At 41.0% G+C, this 21,153-nt stretch overlaps 1 protein-coding gene across 1 annotated transcript; it reads left to right on the top strand.

Moving 5' to 3' along the window:
- Positions 1 to 9,837: 9,837 nt before the first annotated feature.
- DLL1 (delta like canonical Notch ligand 1) lies at positions 9,838 to 18,566 on the top strand. Its single transcript, XM_083176369.1, has 11 exons — positions 9,838 to 10,535; positions 10,838 to 11,146; positions 12,374 to 12,434; positions 12,825 to 13,082; positions 14,135 to 14,195; positions 14,484 to 14,614; positions 14,736 to 14,905; positions 15,258 to 15,474; positions 16,606 to 17,392; positions 17,498 to 17,609; positions 17,920 to 18,566. Exons 1-11 carry the CDS (start codon positions 10,482 to 10,484, stop codon positions 17,923 to 17,925), a joined length of 2,166 nt encoding a protein of 721 aa, XP_083032495.1. The 5' UTR covers positions 9,838 to 10,481; the 3' UTR covers positions 17,926 to 18,566.
- The last annotated feature ends 2,587 nt before the right edge of the window (positions 18,567 to 21,153 follow it).

Here is a 21,153-nt window from a genome sequence, read left to right as displayed (position 1 = left end):
GGCAGCCTGGATAACTCACAAGTACCGAAAACTCTCCTTAATTCTCTCACTTTCTGAAACTCTCACCCTATTACATTTGGCCCACTGTGTCATCATTATGCATCAACATTTTGGAACAGCAGAATCAATGCGGCACATTAGGGGTGCAAGGGTGGATAATCGGGATGGGCATCAACAGGTTAAAGCCACTCTGGGACAGCAGAAAATAATGTGACACATAAAGGGTGCAATGGTGGGTAATCATGATGGGCATCAACAGGTTAAAGCCATTCTGGGACAGCAGAAAACAATGTGACACATTAGGGTTGCAGTGGTGGGTAAAAAGGATGGTCATCAAATTCACTTTGCTAAAAGCAAGGATGCACATGTGCTCTGAGGGATATGGGTGGTGGATGGCCATTGTGATATAAATATGCTGCACAGTGAGATATATTGGTGGACAGTGTTTGCAAACATTTGAATGGGGTGTGAAGGGTGCTAGTACCTACTTGCAATTCAATTTACAATTCAAGAATATCAATAAAATAGAATAAACAGGCCACCGATGGGTGCTGCTGCCGTCGCTGCTGTGTCTGCTGGACAAGTGGATGGGTGTATCTAAGTCATACCTGCCTACTTCTGTATACCAGAGAGGAGTGAAAGGGGGCAGGACGAGTTTACTTGTCAGTGGGCGCGATGAGGCTGACATCATCAAACCCCGCCCCATGACAGTCATCCGCAGCAATTTGCAGGTCTGCGGATTGGGGGAGGGGCCGAAATGACGCAAAATGAGGCAATTTGTGTAATTTTAGCTCCGCCCCCTCCCGTGCACCCGCGAAAATCGAAAATTTGATGCAGCGGGTAAGGGGGTGCTATAGCTGCGGGGCAATGAGGGAGACTTGCCCACCATCCCGGGGGGCCGGGAGGGGGACCTAATTTGTGGTAGCCTCCTGGCCATTCTGGGAGGGTAGTCAAGTATGATCCAAGTTTGCCACAAATATTAAGTATCACTTCAATGTACGTAGGATGGACTGCAGCAGACACCCCCAAAATCTGTTGTGATCCAATCATTCCTGCTGGCAGCTAGATTGTAAGCTTGCAGCAGGGCCCTCTTACCTCCAAGTCTGTCTGTTGTTGCCCAGTGTGTTCTATCACTGTTTACAATTGTAAAGCGCAACAGAATCTGCTGCACTATATAAGAATCTGTAAATAAATAAATAAATCCTCCATAGGTTTTCAAATATATTGGTCAGCTACCACAATTTGAAGATGGCGGCAGTCCATTGAAGCCTTACTGGCTCCACTTTGCATTTTAGCCAGCAGAGGTTTCCCGTAGAACCCTCCCTGGAAATGACCAATGTGCATTTGTGGTCAGCACGGGTTGTGCATGTGTAGCGGAATCTTTTTACCCTGATGTAGGGGCCTGGGTCCTGCTCCCCCACTGCAGATAGCCGGACAGTGAGAGAGAGAGGAGGCTGCCGCTGTAGCACAGACTTTGTGCCCAAAACCCAGCACACACTGGTCAGTGTTGTGTGCATGGCTCGGAGAGAGGCAGCTGTAGCGGACGCCTGTCCTCTCTCTCCCTGAGCGGGAGTGTGGCATCTGTGCATCTTTTGGTGACCACCGCCCCCTCCCCAGTCGTGCACGTAGAGGGGATTTCCGAGTATCTGGAAACTCCCCTGCTCGCCGATCTATTGGTGCAGTTACTTACAGTAGATTTTTTTTTTGTCTAAGAGGGAGCGGAGCAGGGTCCATCCGCAGTCAAAGCAAGGCCGAGCAGCTAGTTCCTTTTATTAAAAGCTGAGGCCAGTGGTACTGCCTGTAGGGGGAGCTCCATGATGCAGCTCCTTTCAGGCATTACTGTGAGCTGCCTCATGAGTGACAGAAGCTGAAGCCTGAAGGTATTTGTTGTAATCCAAGGTGTGTGTGTGTGTGTGTGTGTGTGTGTGTGTGTGGGGGGGTGTATTTAATAAATCATGCTGGCCCCATGAAACCCTCTATGACCATTAGGTATCAAAGGGCTCTGGAAGCCAGGAGAGCAGGGGGTGGGGGTTTGGTTTAGTGCAGCGTATATTACAACTTATAACTTATGTACTTCAATTATGCAGGTTTTTACTTTTATGTGAAACAGGTGTGTGTGTATACCATGTGTATGTGTCCCATTTGTGTATACTACAGGATTGCCTACCCTCCCGGAATGCCCGGGAGGGTCCCCAGAAAGGTGGGCAACCCTGCCGGTATCTGGGGGACCCCCGCTCTGCCCCCTGATCATGGCTTCCTCTGCCTGACCACGGCATTTAAATAACCCTATCTGCTGATCTCCAGTGAGGGGGCGCGGCTAAAGTGTCATAATGCGTCATTTTAGCCCCGCCCCCTCCACGGAGATCAGCAAATCGGGCCAGTTACAATCATGGGGTGGGGCTTAATTATGTCACACTCAAGCCCCCCCCTCGAAGTCCTACTGAAAGTCTCCTCTCCGGGCTTTTCCCGGAGAGGAGACTACAAAAGTCGGCAATTCTGGTATACTATGTGTGTGTATACAATTTGTGTTTGTGTCAGCTGTCTGTATGTATTCTGTATGTGTGTCGACTGTGTGTATGTATACTATGTGTGTCACCTGTATGCATGTGTTACTTGTTTTGTGCATTGACTTTGTGTATATGTACTACAGTATGTGTGTTGGCTGTGTATGTATACTAGGTGTCTGTGTGTATATGTATACCATATGTGTGTATGTGTTGGCTGTGTATATGTATACTATGTTTGTGTATTTCAGCTGTGTGCACATTTACTACCGGAAAGGTAGCTAAGTGTTCCAGACCTCTATATATGTATGCTTTGTGTACTTAGTGTATGCTGTGTGTGTATATGTGTATGTACAGATGTATATGTGCATTCAATGAACACATTATATATATGGTTGTAGTCTGCACTTATCTCCAATTGTAAGTTAAATGCCATGGGTGCCTTCAGTAGGATAACAAACACGGTAGACGAATCTGCGTCACTCCAAGGGTCTTGATGCAACTTGATATATTTCTCAATACTTAAAGATGGCATACATGACCAGCATTGCAAGACGGCCGACGTTTCAATGCCTGACATTTTCATCAAGGCCTGCTAGCTGTCCGATACAGGTAAAGGCAGTACAATAATTGAACATTGCAAAAGAGAAAGCTATTTAAGAGCTTACCTGACCTTTCGGTGCCCCTGGGCATATCAAAGGTACAGATGATGGAGAGGGATCCGGATGATCCATCTCTGAAAAAATATGCAATAAACAGTTCATAGGCTCAGAGTCTGATTTAGACCTCATGGGACCCTAAGCAAGATACTGGTATGTGGCACTTCTTGCACCTTGCTCAATCAATCCATAGCACTATATTTTTTCTGTTAATTGCAGCCGGCATCAATAGAGTACCTTGGCAAGAGCACAGTCTATCAATAAATGTACAAATCAGGCTCTAGGCCTTTTGGAAGGAACCTCAATTCCTGTGTCACATTTAAGGTAAGTAGAGCAGGGTTACCTACTTGGAATCCTCCTGGCCTCCCGGAAAGGTAGGCAAGCCTCCTGGAATTCGGACAGACTCCTGCGACCCCCCTTTCCCCTCACGGTGGAGGGTCTGTGGGAGCAGATGATGCAAATTGCATCACTGTAGCCCCACCTCCCACCATGCAATGCCTGAAATACTGCCACTGCTTGGTGGGGGGCGGTGCCACAAAGATGCAAACCTGTTGCCCACGCCCACACACTTGTAATCCGCTGACTGCCCCACCCCCATCCAGACTTGTCAGTGGCTCCGCCCAGGAAGTAGGCAACTATGAAGTCGAATCCTCACATGCAGGGGATGAAACCATTTTTTGTGTCCAAGCATTTTTTATCCCATCAAGGAACATCAAACGGACTTTGTGATGTCATGGTATCACATGGTAGCCTGGGAACATTTTGGGGGGTCAGGGTATCTTTATGGAGCCCCTTGGGACGTGCTGGGCAATAGGGAGGTGCCTGGGATGCCTTGTGGAAAATCTTCCTCTGCATAGGCTTACTCTGCATACATGGCTGTTCCCAATCCAAATAGTTTCCAAAAGTAACGCTTGCTACCAAAATGTTATAAAATGTTATTTTTACAACTAGCTTTTAATTAAAAACGGTTACAGGTTTTGAGAAAATAAATGTTTACAATAGCTGGTTTCAGTAACTGATATTGCGAATGCTGATATGAGTAGTGGATGCTTCATATAAAACGAGAGAGACCCACAGATAGCTGCACATGTGAATAAAAATAGATTGGGGTCCCCCGGGACCTCTTAGACCCCATATGCTGACTGTGAGTGAGCTGTGCAGCTATGTTGTCTCCAGTTAGCGTGTGAGAGTCTGCTGGAAGAGGATCACACTGCCAGAACTCGCCACAGATCGATGGCAATCTTTTTGGTAAGAAGGCAAGGAGGAGGAGGCGAGGGTGCACATTTAATGTATGATGCCTTTCTGCGTAGGGAGAGGGTGTGGGCTGGGATGGAGGGAGTAGTTGCTTTATGTACATTGTAAAGCCTGGAGGTATGTGTAATCCCATAGAACACATGCTGTATTTACCCCAGGGCACCGGCAGATGTTCCCGGCAGGCACGCGACTGACCTCAGCCCACCATATATCAGTACTAAGCACCACCCTGCTGCCACTGGCCAGATATGCGCACAACAGGTTTACTGCTGCTGCGCTCATCTGGCCGACTTATTATTTACTACTGACCGATTAAGGCAGTGCTAATATAAAACCACTGATAGCACGGTATTTCCATTAAATGAGACATTTGTCCTTATTTACACCTTACTACCTCTGTCGTGAACGCTATTTCCATGCATGGAACCTTATGTTTTACATAATACACCAGAATCATTTCACAAGTTTATAAAATCGTGTTCTAACTGTGTTATGAGCGGAACAAATTCAACCATACTTATTTCTAGAAGCACTTCTTTCGTGTGTGTGTGTGTGTGTATATAGATAGATAGATAGATAGATAGATATAGATATATGTATATATATATATATATATATATATATATATATATATATATATATATATATATATATATATTTACTAGTTGCAAGAGGATGAAAAAAACCAGAGGCCATATCCTGGGTAAGACCCCATAATAGTGATAAAGGCTTATCTCCTGTCTTGCTCCCTGTCAGGAGGATCTTCCGTCCGGAGAAAGGCTGAGGAGCAGCTGGCCCCAGTAATCTGATCTAGAGACAAAGGAATGCCCCCTTGGTTGTGGGATCACAGGTAAACATGGAAGCTTTGTTATGAAAATGAATTCAGCAGCAGATGATGTGCGTCTCTCTCAAGGCAGAGTGGGATGGGGGCAGTGTCACAGGGCGGAGCCGCTTATGTGCCCCTAGTGGGTGCCAGCTGGGCCACGCGTCTGTCCTTTCTTATACTCATCAGCACATGCCATTGCTACCAGTACCTGCCCACCCAGCAAAAAACGCACACATACAAGTATCTTCCACATGCGTTCACACACCAAAGCCAGAACGAACCTGCTTGCCAGTAACATACAGAACACAACATTATACAACTCATAATGCATCCTACTTTGACAAATGAATTCATTGGGACAACTTTAATTGGAACGCGCCATTATACATCTTTTGTACAGATACATTATATCATGAATTCTTTGGGCAACTTTAATGCAATGCCCCATTATACAACCTGTGTACTACCCTGATATATTAGTTTACTGATAAACACGCAAAAATGTAACAACAAAAATAAAAATATCTCCTTCAACAGTACATTTACTTAATAAACAATGTTATACTGGCAATTATTGTTTTCATTGTCATCTAAAGCAGGTAAGGAACAAGCAGCTGGGAGCCTTCATATCTCTGACAGCAAATATCACCTGTGGCGCACTGTAAATAATGTATAACATCATCTTACACCCTGTCACACACATACCTGTGAAGGGAAAAATGCCAGCACACCTGAGAAGCTTTGTGTGCGTGCATGAGTAATATGATATATACATATATATATATATATATTACCCAATGTATGTATGTATAGCCGCTAATACTTTTTTCCTCGTGCTTTAGCATAAAAAGGGTAACATTACATAAAATAGTATGGAATTGGTTAAAAAAGGTTCATGCTAGTAAATAAATAAAGTAAATTAGGACATCTGCAAATATGTTAAAGTCGCCTGAACAGGTATAGCGATTGTTCTTCATGTACACTGTCCTATTGAACTTAATTTCACTTATTTATTGAAAAGATGCATACGTGCATTATAAATATTGATATAATAAACATATATTTGTTAGAAGCAATGAGGAACTTTTTAAAGCATTAATGCATTGCATCTTGTAACCCCCCTCCCCCCATCTCTCCCCATCCAACATTTTCAACTTTACTTAGTATTTCTTTTCTTTCTTTCTTTTTTCCACCTATTTCTCTCTCTTACTCTGTCCTTTCTCCCAATTCAAATACCAAAGGTTTGTTTGAGGATTAATATGGCTTCTAGATATTACACTCCGGGCTGTGTTGCTCCCAGTCTTTCATTATGATGGGCTGCAGTATTGACATAAGTGCTTCACCTGTTAGCTAGGCTTTCTTATGACTTGGTCAAAGTCTAACCAGCAGTCCTCTGCAGCCAAAACACCCTGGAATGAACAAAGACGCGTAAATCGTTGTTTGTAGAGTTTAGTTTGCTGCATGAGGGGTTGGTATTATAAACTTATCGGCCTCTTTCATTCTATAAATATATCTGTGTGTCGCACCTGGGCTTATCCCTTTGCTGATAATGGAACCAACCTAAAGATATTATCTATCTCATATTTATTTTCACACCCATTCATATATGGATATACGTGGCAGTCAAAGAGTTAAAAAGGATATATAGACATGCAGTTGGGAAGTGAAAAAACGCCATTTGGTTGAGAGCAGATGGCTGGCTAGGGGGCTGTTCGCGTCTAAAGGCGTGTCATCCCCTTCAGCTTCAGTCCCCAAAGGGGCTCCCCTTGTCTTCACATTCAATGAAAATTAAAGTGCAAAGAATAGATGAATAGCTTCAGCCCGAGTCTCTCTTTTGTTCCCCTCAGCTACTGGTGGGCAGGAGTTAAACTACAACAGCCTCCTATACAAACCCTTAAGTTAAACAGTCTCCCAGTTAGCCCCAGTCTCTGAAAAGAGGAGAAAATAATAATATGGAATAGTGGGAGCAAGAGATGAAGGAGGGGGATGGAAGGAGGAGGGGAGAGAAGTAAGGAGTGAGGAATAAAACAGAGGCTTTCTGCTTGATTTCACCAATACAGAATCGCGTGGCATAAATTAAGCTCTCCATGAATAAGTGCACTGGGAAGGATTCTGATGGATTTTATGCTGCCATTCACATACGCTTTGCAGAAGTAATCGAAGAATCTGTGTCACGTCAATGTAACAAATGCCTTATACTGGGGGGTTGTTAAGAATTTGTGGTTACTCCTTTACCCCTTTTCTTAAACAACTCCTAAGCCCGTGCACGTGTAACTTCCCATTAATGTTTGATGGAAGTTTGTTTTCCTCACATTATTTCAGGTGATATTTCGTACACTGGAATTATTTACTTGTTGGAGAGCAAGTTTGGCTTTGTCCCAGTCTCTGTGTGTCACTTAACCACATGGGATGACTTAACAAAGCAGGACTTGTTTTCAGGGGGCAATGATAGATAGGTCCTCCATCCTTAGCGCCTTATATCATGCAGCCAGCTTACTATTGGGTTAGCTTACCTTGTGCTGCTATATTTTATATGATAGACTTTATGCTCACATTACTTTTATTACAGTCTAGGATACTGCTGACATAAACTGTGCAGGTGTCAGGACACCAGAATACACCCACATACTGCACTTGTCTTCACTGTTGGCACAGGAAAGTAGTTTCATGATCAGTGGTCATTGACTCCTACCATCAAGTAGCATCACTTGCAAAACCTATATATACAGTATCATAGTTTTCTGTATTTCTTTACAATTGCACTGAAATATAATCAGTGGAAATGACATCTGTAGAAATGAAAGTCCATTTGAACCAGGCAGACGGTGTTACAGTTTACAGCATTAGTACAACCTATAACAGGTGAAATTCTTGTCAACGACTAGTGTTACCCTTAGAATGACATAACAAGCATCCAGAGTGCACCTTGCATGCCAATGAACCCTATCCCTGCTCATACAGCCTGGGAGCATCCCCGATCCTCAAATATCCACAAGCAATACAATTTAGCGGACTGGTTCAAAAGTTAACCCCTTCAGTTCCCTGACCCGACTGCAACCATCCTGAGTCCTGACAGCAGCAGGGTTAATTCACTTCTAACTGAATCAATAAAATGGTGATTACTACAACAGCTCTGCTGTCTGATGAATATGAAATGTACAGAAAGGTGACGGTTGGTTCAATGGAAAAGTCTTTATTTCCTCTCTCCTATTATCTGACTGGGAAGGATTTTTTTTAATAACAAAAATATGTGCACATTGTTGCAGAGGCTCCATCTTGCGCCAAGGGGAGCTCTTTCTCCCCCATTGTATTGTGCTGGAGAGCAGGTGCTGGCGGCATTACCATACAGCTGAGAGCACAAAGGACCAACTCATTCATCCCCTGCACAATAACAAACTGCCTTAATGACAGCCACGCGAGCGACACACACCAAACTCACTTCTGTTCCACAGAGTCTGCGATAGAGAGGAGGAAAGAGAGGGAGCAGTATGGTGGAGTATGGGGTGATACTAGAATACAGGCATCTACCTATTTAGTGGTAGAAGAACGTGCAGGAAGTATGTGAAGTCTGTGTTTTACTGGGTCTTGTCTTGTTATTCATACAGTACTAAGTTGACTGTAGATGTAGACTCTAACAAACAGGAAATACAAGAATAGGGCTATTTAAGAATACTATACTTGTTGTGTTTTTGTATAAACAGGCATAAAGTGTTAGTATGTAAGATAAATAAATAAACAAATAAATAAACTATACAAATGTTGCCAACTGTCTCATTTTATAGTCATGGTTGACTCCAAGCGCTGCAGCACATTGGTGTAGTAGTCATCACTTTATCCCCAGGCAGGGTGACAGGTGCTCAGTGTGGAGTTGGTTAAGGAATCCGATCCCCTGGCTGCACATGTTGCTCCTGTACCTTGCTGGCTGCTGCTGCTGCTGGTGCACATTTGATAAGTGTTGTTCTCTGTAATCCAGGCTTCCCACCCCTTTTCTCACAAACACAGGAAACCCTCACAAGTTGACATCACCCAGTGGGTAACGCTTTGTTTGAAGAGGGCAAGATCTGTGTTTTAGAATGTAATTATACATCTCCGAATAAAGAATTGTTTGGCTCAAGAAGTGTTACTTTTTTTTTTGTGGCCGTGAGGTGATAAAGGGGGGCTATAGGCTGGGGGGCCAAAATAAGTTGATACACAGGGGAGAAGGAGGTAGGGGGGGGGGGGGGGATGTCCATTATTTTCATAGTTTTGTAGGAAGGGAAAAACCTGTAGTTTCATAACATCCTGCATACGTTGTTCTGCGTTGTGTTTTAAATATAGGTAAACTTTTTTAATGAAATAAAAATTGTTACAAAAAGCAAAAAAAAAATGTCAGGAATGTAAATGTGTGTTTGGTGTTTGTGATATGCACAGATCGTGGGGGGAGAAAGGGAGGGTGCTAGAGGAGGGAGGATTGCACATTTTACAGCTCACTGACCATTTGGCAATCCATTGAGAGGAGGGTTCTGAAAAGTAGCTCCTTTGTGACATCTCTGGAGAGATTGGGGGTCTGTTCATTTGCATCTCATTAGCTATGCAGGCAGGAGGCTCCATATAAAGAGGCGGGCGCCAGCCAGGCTCAGATACTCCCTGCCTCACACGCCGAGAGCTGAGCTGCGGGTTGCACGAGAGGGACAGCGACAAGGGGACGCTTATTTTCTATATAACCTCTGCATCGCTACAACGCAGGTCTATGTACACATTCATCTCGGATTCCTAAAAGGACTATTTTGGGAGAAGAGAGCAAATCCTCAGTACACATTTAAAAGCCTTTATGTACTGGCTCAGGACATCAACAAGTCAACACCGGCAGAAACAAGTCATCTTGCAACTGGGATTATAGCCTGGACTGGGGAACTGTGTATTATACAGTGACGCTTAAAAAACCCGCACAGTTATTCCTATTCATTTGGATTTTGGGCTGTTGACTATCGTACCTTTATGGAGCTGGAGAGTTAGGGACATTGAAGGAGAATTGAAAGCTGATGTTTAGAATTGCGATCATTACCTAGCATCAGTCCCCACCTATTTTGCCATTGAGTAGTCTGTCACTCAATGCAAGGGCGTATCTAGCGGAGAGAAGAGTTGTGTGTGTAGCAGTGTCGCTGGGACCAGCCACACACCCGGGCTGCCTGCTCCAGTCTCCGGGCTGATCCCTGCCTAGTTCCGCACACAGCAGCACTGCACGGCCACCCAGCCACCATGCGACCACAGTCCACGCTCACTATCCTCTTCCTGTCTGCGCTCCTGTGCCAGGTAAGGACAGACCTCCCGTATCAGTTGTCGGGGACAGTGGCTGGAGCATGTTGTTCATGAGTTGTTCTGTTCATGAGTGTGTGTGTCTGTCTGTGTGTGTGTGGGGGGGGGGGATTGCAGATATGGGTTCCATATATTATTACATCCAGGTTTATGTCGTGAATTTCCCACCATCCAGAAAGCACAGTCGCTGCGACATTTGTTTGTATGTCCAATGACAGCTCAATCGCTGCGACTTTTGCCTGTACGTCCTTATGAAAGTCACAATTCTGTATACATTGATGCATTTATTGGCCCCACAGGTCTCTGGTTCCGGACTTTTTGAGCTAAAGCTCCAGGAGTTTGTCAATAAGAAGGGTCCTATGGGGAACATGAACTGCTGCCGCAGTGGGATGTCGGGCTCTCAGGGGCTGCAGCAATGCGAGTGCAAGACCTTCTTCAGGATCTGCCTGAAACACTACCAGAGCAGCGTGTCCCCGGATCCTCCGTGTACGTATGGCAGCGCCATCACCCCAGTACTGGGATCCAACTCATTCAGTGTGCCCGACAGCAGCAGCTCGGATCCAAGCTTCACTAACCCCATCAGATTCGCCTTTGGATTCACCTGGCCTGTGAGTCACCCATTCTTCTCTCTAATCCAGGACATGCACAGTCTGTTTATATTATAGTGAAAAATCTGAATGAATAATCAGGCATATCATTTTACCACTCTATTGCATTAGAATAATACAATATTACTATTAATAATAGTAATAATTCAATATATGATTATTTATCTCTACCTAGCTGAGATTTAGGTAGCAGAATCACATGTTCTCGTGATCCCTAGATAACAGCAAAGGGACAGACACTGAGGGGTCTTATGTCCAGCAGTTGTTGATAACAGTGGCCATAGGGTGTTTTAAAGGGTGTGGCTATTCATGCACAGTATTTCAGATAAAGTACATTTTAAATACTGTCTACAGGGTGGGGTTGTATTACAAAAGGTGAAATAAACCCCTGGTTGAAAGCAGCAGAGCCTCTCAGATAAAGGACTAGTAGCCTGGGGGAAGATTTATTTTGAGGGTTTACATCTGTCTGTGTATCCTAAGGGGATACTTAATAGGCACAGCTCAAAGAGATGTCACTGAAAGGCTAAGATTTGTATATAAAAAGAGGAAGAGAGATGCTCATATAAATGTGTTATTTGTCATAGACTAGTCCTTTATTTTGCCAAAAGGAACAAGTGTTATGGTGTTGGAAATGCCACTACCCTGCTCTCCTCCTCTTGTCTTTGGAGCTGGTTGTATAATTGTCAGCACAGCGTGAAATTCCCAAAAGGATTCATTTTACAGCCATCCTCAATGTGTGAAACTGGGTAAATTAAGCGTGAAGATGGATGACAACAGCCATGCTAGGCCTTCTGATCACTGCATTTTCAGCCTCCCTACTGTATTTAAGAGGTTAAATAGAGGGAAACAAGGGACATTGTCAAATCTCTTAGCAATAAAAATGGGGACCATTGTGAAACCAAAAGTAATTGTGCTCTGCATTGCAAAGAGAAAGGGTTAAGCCGACGTGGCTCTTTGTGGTGGCCTGGCACTTACAGGGTTAAAAATAACCGAATAATAAAACAAACAAACATAAAAATCATACCAGGAAATAACTATTAAAAAAAAGTCCACCCATTTCCTTAGGAAAAGTGAAAACATGTAGCTAGCCAACACAATTCTTTGAGCCTCGCCTAGCGAGTGGGGGTCGCTAACACTCAGTTCTCTTGGATATTATTGAAAAAAAAATGTTGTTCTTTTATTGCCCCTATGTCACCAATATTAAGATTATTGTTTTCTTTTGCATAGGGTACGTTTTCCCTTATCATTGAAGCACTGCACACTGATTCACCAGATGATCTAAGTACAGGTAAGAAACAGTTGAGGTGGAAACATTCTATCCTATGATCCTGAATCTGTTCAGCCTGAATCAGCCTTTAGTGATAGTAAGATGATAACGTGATGCTTATATATGTGGTTACACCTGTGCAAGTTCAATTAAGAGGCAGTGCACTTTCCACCATGCTACCATTTTCATATCCAGCTTGATTCATCTTATGATATTTTGTTACCATATACTTAGACCCTAATATAACAATTCTGGAATTATCCACATAGATCACTATATATTTAGTTAATATTAATCTGTAAATATTCCATATATCCTGAATAATGATGCACATATATATTGTGTAAATAGTATAGTAAACACCTGGTTAGTGTGCAATGAGTTTAATGAATGGTCTTCATTCTTTGGCAGAGAACCCTGACCACCTGATTAGCCGCCTGGCCACCCAGCGACACCTGACTGTGGGTGAAGAGTGGTCCCAGGATTTGCACAGCAGTGGCCGAACTGAGCTCAAGTACTCATACCGCTTTGTGTGCGATGAGCATTACTATGGAGAAGGATGCTCAGACTACTGCCGTCCCAGGGATGATACATTTGGACACTTCTCCTGTGGAGAGAAAGGAGAGAAGGTCTGCAACCCTGGCTGGAAAGGACAGTACTGCACTGAATGTAAGTAATAAGTATGCAAACAACAGCTTGTATAAGAGATGTATAATGTTTCAACCAATGGTTGATTTGTTGCTTATTTAAAATTAAGAGCTTATAAAACAGACTACCCAGATTTACACTTTATCATTACAAATATAATCTTTATAATATAAAATCAATCTGCAAGACTATATTTCTGATTTATATGTGCTCTCAACTGGCATATTGTTGTCATAAATCTTGGATTATCTTAAATAAAACTTGGATTTTAAATGTATTTTTTTCCCTTACACAAGACATTTGGTACATAAGAGCTTCTCATTAATCATGTTGATTAGCTCTTTTTTATTCTGTCCGTTGGGGGTGTTCAACTCTATTTGGTGCATCCAGCATCTCATAGCTGTGTAAAATGTGCACTGCCTGCTTAACGAGCTTGTATTAAGCAAGAGAAGCAGGAAGGTCCCCCTTCCCCCACAGTTCTTTGTGAGGCTGGTGCCCCTCTTTCTCCTGAGAACTTTGGACCATTTATTTAAATGATAATAATAATGAAAAGTTTTCAGAAAAAAATCACACGCGTGCCGTAGATTACAGCTTTCCACTGATTGGCTAGAGATGGAGCACCCCTGCCTGTGATTGGCTAGAAGCAGTGGGGTATTGTTGCAGAAGGGCAGCTGCTGGGAGAGAATAGACAATAGAGCAGCTGTCCTGTACTGGCACCCTGCACACCAGCTGTCCACTCTTATCTGCACACACTCGCTGGGATATTAAGGGGTGGATCCATGTGTGTATAGAAGGAAAAGAAAAAAAAAGACTTCTGACCCTCACTTGGAAGAAAAGTGTGTATAAAGGGGGAGGGTAGATAGTGACTGTGAGCCCTCTTTTGTCTGCGTATAGCTGTGTTAAGGAGAATGGTTGTTTGCAAGTGACCAGCAAAGTACCTTACCAAGCAAGATCAGTAATCTTACAGGCTGTAGAAATGGTCCCTTTTTGCAGAGTGTGCACAGATGTCACACTTGTGTATAGCAGTAATACAGCAGACTGCATTACTTATGTCTCCAACTTTTTCCTCACAGCAATCTGTCTTCCTGGATGTGATGAACACCATGGCTATTGTGAGAAACCTGGGGAGTGCAAGTAAGTTCACTTAATTCTGTTAATGCTCAGCTTACTTAGAAATGGTGCTATATATATATATATATATATATATATATATATATATATATATATATATATATAATTATTATAAAGCCTTACAGTCTACACTTAGTCTTGACCTTTACAAATTGTGTTAGATAGAATTTTCAGAACTGTCCTTTATTTCCTCTCATATGTTAAGTAGACACATTTTCAGTGTACTATCTCATAGAAAACTCTTGTGTGCTTGTTACAAGAAGGTAACCAGTATCATTTTCTTCCGACCAGATGCCGTGTAGGCTGGCAAGGCCGCTATTGTGATGAATGTATCCGATACCCAGGCTGCCTCCATGGCACCTGCCAGCAGCCTTGGCAATGCAACTGCCAAGAAGGATGGGGAGGCCTTTTCTGTAATCAAGGTGAGTTTTTCCATATAATCATAGATCGCATTAGATACAATATATAAAAATATCTTAATATTAACTAGTAGGAACTAAATTTTCTAATTGAGAACGTTTTTTTTTTATTTTCTCTCTACAGATCTTAATTACTGCACCCACCATAAGCCATGCAAGAATGGAGCTACCTGCACCAACACTGGCCAGGGAAGCTACACGTGCTCATGCCGTCCTGGCTACACCGGGTCTAACTGTGAGATTGAGATCAACGAGTGTGATACTTACCCTTGCAAGAATGGAGGAAGCTGCACTGTAAGTTTTTCATGCTTTTTACTGTTATCCTAATATACAGCTTTATAAAGCATTATGGGGCATATTTACTAAGATGGGAATTCTATTTCACATGGGATGTTGCTATAGGCAACCAATCAGATACTGTCTATTATCTTCTAGCAGGTGATAAATAAATAAGCAGTAGATTCGGACTGCCCCTAACAACATCCCATACATACATAGGCGAAAATTTACCTTCGTAAATTTTCCCCTATGTATCCAAATGAATAAATAATAGATTGGGAAACACACAATTATTCTAGCAATTAAATGTGTGCTTCAGTGTTTTTATGTGGGATCTGTTCTCATCTTGATCCTTTTACTTTTTCAGGACCTGGAAAATAGCTACTTATGTTCATGCCCACCAGGATTCTATGGTAAAAATTGTGAGCTCAGTGCCATGACTTGTGCTGATGGACCATGCTTCAATGGAGGCAGATGCTCTGATAACCCAGACGGTGGATACAGCTGTCTTTGCTCAGCTGCATATTCTGGGTTCAACTGTGAAAAGAAAATTGATTATTGCAGCTCCAATCCCTGTGCCAATGGTAAGATAAAGTCAAAATATTTAACTAACATATTTCCTGAGGCAGAATGTTCATGTGCACACCTGCATAGTAAGCAGAACTTGCGTATGTGCTTGGTTTATGCCAGACATGGGCCAAATGTTATAGGGTTTGAGAATCAGAAAGTGAGCGATTTTGGGAGAGTTTTACGATTCTTTTTTTAAAGCGGCAATCATTTACATTTAAAATCAACCTGGTTTTTCAGTGTAAGTGATTGCCACTTTAAAAAAAAATGGGAAAACTCCCCAAATCTCCAACTTTCTGATTCTCACACCCTATTACATTTGGCCCCACATGTTCACATGGTTTTATATATCTTTGGTTAATGTTAAATATCCATTAATTAATAGCCTTCAATAACACTTAGAAAGCTCTCCACCTACATGTAAAAAAGTCAGTTTCAAATTAGCTGATTTATGCACAAAAAAGCAGCATATGCAAGTGCAGTGAATATACCACCCAGCAGCATCAAAAGCAGTTCTCTATTGTCATCTTCATTATTGTGTATTTGCAACTACCCATGATTCCCATTAATGATTTGCATCTTTGTGCCAGTCCCCATGTGTCTACAATTGCTTATTAATTGCGTCCTTATCTCGCCTCTCCTTGCATGTGTGGGCATCAATACCAGAATCACATAAATCTGCATAGGTGCATATGCATGCAAGCAATATCTGGGAATACAAAGGGCAGGTTTCATTATTTATGCTACACAAACTGGTGAAGGTCTCACTCTAGATCGGCCCTGTAATGTTCAACAAGTCACTCACTGTAATCGTCATAGAGCTTGTATTGTTACTGAGACAAAAGTAAAGGCAGAATCATATGAAGCAGCATATACCTGCATTGATTTAGGTAAAACATAAACCTTGTTAAATGTATGATATATATATATATATATATATATATGTATATGTATGTATATATATATATATATATATATATATATATATATATATATATATATATAGTAGAGGACAATTCAACATAAAATTTATACATTTTACAAAAAATAAACCTTATTTATAATGTTTGGTAGACACAGGTATATTTTGCATATATGAAACCTCAAGTTGCATTCTCTTAATTGTTTGCTGCTTGGTTGTGTAACAGGAGCTCGCTGTGAAGACCTTGGAAATTCCTATATATGTCAGTGTCAAGATGGCTTCTCCGGAAGGAACTGCGATGACAACCTCGATGACTGCTCCTCTTTTCCTTGCCAGAATGGTGGCACATGCCAGGATGGGATTAATGATTATTTATGCACCTGTCCTCCTGGGTACACAGGGAAAAACTGCAGTATGCCTGTCAGCAAATGTGAGCACAATCCATGCCACAATGGGGCAACCTGTCATGAGAGAAACAATCGTTATGTCTGCGAATGTGCTCGTGGTTATGGTGGACTTAATTGCCAGTTCTTGTTGCCTGAACAACCCAATATTGTGGATTCCACTGGCAAATACGTAGAAAAACAAGGAGGACAGTTTCCATGGATTGCAGTGTGTGCTGGTATTATCCTGGTGTTTTTGCTGCTGTTAGGCTGTGCTGCAGTAGTTGTTTATTTGCGACTCAATGTGCAGAAGAAACGAGGGATGCCCATGGCTGCTCATGGTGAGACCAAGCCCATGAATAATCTTTCCAGCTGCCATCGTGAAAAGGACATTTCTGTAAGCATCATAGGCACTAGTCAGATTAAAAACACAAATAAGAAAGTGGACTTTTTGAGTGAAAGCAATAATGATAAAAATGGCTACAAGCCCAGATACCCAACTGTGGATTACAATTTAGTCCACGAGATGAAGAATGAGGACACTTCAAAGGAGGAACGTAGGAAATGTGAAGCCAAGTGCAGTGCCAGTGACTCAGATTCAGAAGAACTGCACACATCACATTTAAAAAGGTGAATTTCTCAACATTTCTACTTTATGCAAAGTTCTTAATGGTTTATTTTCACCTCTTGATTTGTTTCATGTATTCTGATGTGCTTTTTATTTGTGATCCACAGTGATTCTTCAGAAAGAAGGAGAACAGACTCAAACTACTCTTCAAAAGACACAAAATATCAGTCTGTATATGTCATATCAGATGAGAAAGATGAATGCATAATAGCAACTGAGGTTAGTATTATTGTTGAACTTTGGATTTAGATATTGGTGTTCTTGAAGACAAACAAAGATAATGCTGTTAGTTCATGATGTACTACCAAAGGCACCCAAAGATGCACAAATAGATATCCTACAAGAAAGTCTCCAAGAACTTGCTTTTTTTTTTTTCAAATGAAGGCGTTACCTAGTGATAGTCAACAGATTTGCATTTTATTATGTACACTTATCACAATGTGCACATCTTTAAGGAATTATTTTCATAGATTATACAAACTAGTGTTTTGCAAATATGTGACTAACCTTCTCTCCTAATTTTCTACAGGTGTAATACAGAAGCTGTACAACACATTCCTGTCAAATATGCAGAGGTGACGCCCACATAAATGCTGCTGATAATAGAGGAGAGGGAAATCCCTTTGTCGACTGCTGCTGAGACACTAAATTCAGGCTGAGCTGGTTCTCTACTGAAATTAGCAAATGACTGCAAAACAAAATGGACACCCAAAGCTAGTCTCCGTGTCCACATAGAAACTCTTGCACTGCTATTCCTGTTCTTCTCCATTGCACTATGGACAGTTGCTTTTTTTTTTTTTAAATAATTATTATAAATATATATAAATATATATTTAATGGACTACAACATTCTTCAGAAGATGAGTGCACTGCCTGAGGTGTCTATTTTTAATTCCTATGAGCCACTCCATTGCTAAACTACAGACACTGCCTTCCTTAGTCATTTTTATACTAAAAGGTGTTTTGAACTAGGTCAAAAAATGTTCGTTATTTTTTGAACTTGTAAAACTATTTTTACGATATTTGTAAAGCTCGAGTATTTGTGATGTTCATTTTTATAATTTAAAGTTTGGTAAATATGTAAAAAGGCACTTCAGGTCTATATGACTATATTTTTTTGTAAATATATGTATTTATGGAATATTGTGCAAATGGTATTTGATTTTTTTCTACAGTTTTTAATGTTAATGAAGGGATTCATTATTAAACTATTTTTTCAAAATAAACACTACGAATGATAACATTTGAAATTCATATTTACTGTGATGGGTGATACACTAATGGTTAATATTTTTTTTTGAGGAGGCTTTTATGCTCTAATGTATTATCAGTACCATCATTGCTTGTGAAATAGAAATGTGGACCTTCGTTTAGATGTGGTTGGACTTGAGGCTCATGCAGCGAAGCACCCGCCTGCCACTGCTGTGTATAGATGAGGCCAGGATCTCTGTCAGAAGATGGAGATTTCCTGGCCTCTAGATCGGACTTGCACCAGCCAGGTTGTATTTCCCCATGGGTCATGCAGCCGGCTGATCATGTCAGAGATGATCTGATACTGCTTCCTAGGATACAGTTTGAATTAGTAATGCAGCAGGATGCATGACACCTACTGCTGCATTACCATAATAAAGCTATTGCTGCTGCTTGTATATACAGCAGCAATAACTACTCTAACCACATGTGATTGAGTGTCATTTTTTACTATCTCAGCAACATATGTCCTAATTAAGCTATAAAGTAATTAAAATCAATTACAGTAGCATTTTCCCTAGATCACTGTGATATCTGTTGTGATGTTCAGATCATATAAATATGTAACCAGTTTCTTAACTGTTTACAAATAGCTAATTATTTCTAATCACAAACTAAAAGCAGACAATGATAATGAAAGCACTACTTTGGAAATGTTGTGCAAACAGGCTTTGTCTTTTATTTATCCTATCAAATCTGGTGTCAATTAATCTAGATCAATATTTTATGTTGACAAAAATGCAGATGAATGCTGCAATGCCATCATTGTTATGGTAAGCATTATTCATTGTTGCTCTATATAATATGATCCCCTTTAAACTAGCTTTTTCATATAAACTAAATGTCAATTTGTCACAGTGTATTCCTAAAATTCACTATTGGGATACTCAGTAGTTTATGATTTTATTATTTAGCTTATATCCTAAGTTAAGGAAAAATATGAGAAAACCTAAGGAATTTAAGGGGTTATTCTAGTTCACTCTTTCTGACAAAATCCTTCTTAGATGGACAAAACCATGTGCACTGCAGGTGGAGCAGATGTGACATGTGCAGAGAGAATTAGATGTGGGTGGGGTTTTACTTCAAAGTGAGATCTATATTGCAGTGTAAAAATAAAGCAGCCAGTATTTACCCTGCACAGAAACAAAATAACTCACCCAAATCTAATTCTCTCTGCACATTTTACATCTGCCCCCCTGCAATGCACATGGTTTTGTCCATCTAAGAAGGAATTTGTCAGAAAGAGTGAACTAGAATAACCCCCTTAGACACTGAATACTTACAATAGACACCTGTGAAAATAATCACTGATTTGGAAGCCTCCTTAGATGTATGCAATACATCATTTACACATTTTTGTTTCTGTAAATATCATGAGATTAAATTGTTTACAAAAGGGACACATACTATGATAATGTATTTTCTTCTTTAAGCTGACACATTAATCAAGATTTCCATGGTTAACTAGTTACAATGTAATATTGAGGAAACAAGATTAATATTGCCCTATCTAAAGAAGTCCTTATGGCTACTTCTATCATGTCCAGACTAAATGGTGAGAACAAAGTGTGAAAATTATACCAGCATTTGCAATTCAGATAGTCCAGCACAAGTATCAAGTCAAAGTAACATATCAAAATGTACGTGTAGGTACCAAATAAGGTATTCTTGTAATGTAAATAAAACAGAAATATACAAGACCTTTAAATAATTAATTATGTATATTAAATATTACCTTTAACTTGGGACACTCATGAATTACACAGGTACTGTCCCTGGGTTAATTGAAGCCTCATTTCACCCTTTTTTTAATGAGCCATAGAACATGTGTAATTCATAAGTTTCCCAGTTTGAAAGGATAAGCCTATGTATATTACAAGTAAAAATGCATCTCAATGGAAAATATTATACTTATATCTTAAAGTAGGGGAAGCAGTATTGTACCTATTATACCCAAATGCTTTACTTCCTGAAGAGGTTGTAAGATAGAAAGCTTCTACCTCAGTTATTTGTAAAGCCCCACATATACTAGACAAGACTTTAAAAGATATCGCCCAGAAGGGCCCTTCTGAGCAATATCTTTAAAAGAAAACTTCTAGTGTATATAGTGTAATATAGTTAATGATGCTCACTTCTGCAGATAGTTAACAACACCCACCCCCCTTGCTGAACATGCAGATCAACTTTAACCAATGACCTGCATGTTCAGCGGGTACTAGTGACATCACTGAATGATATTGTTTACTGATATCATTCAGTGTGCACACTCAATTTAATTTGACCAGTGGTAACGCTGATATAGCTAACTATATTGGTGGTGCCCCTAGTTGTTAAATGTGTATGGGGCTCAGCAAATCAGCTGTAAATGATTTTGGGGACATACACCTTGAGCCACAAAAAAATTTATTCTCTATAAAATGTTTTTGCAGGACTGTTACTGTGGTATACTGTAGTTTTACTTAAACCAGATTGTCTATAATTTTCTAGGATGCAATAGAGAAATGATAGACAG

Source organism: Crinia signifera, chromosome 3, assembly GCF_055691185.1.
Source record: "Crinia signifera chromosome 3, ASM5569118v1, whole genome shotgun sequence".
Taxonomy (NCBI): domain Eukaryota; kingdom Metazoa; phylum Chordata; class Amphibia; order Anura; family Myobatrachidae; genus Crinia; species Crinia signifera.
Note: the sequence above shows the minus strand (reverse complement) of the source record. Positions and strands in the feature narration are given on the sequence as shown.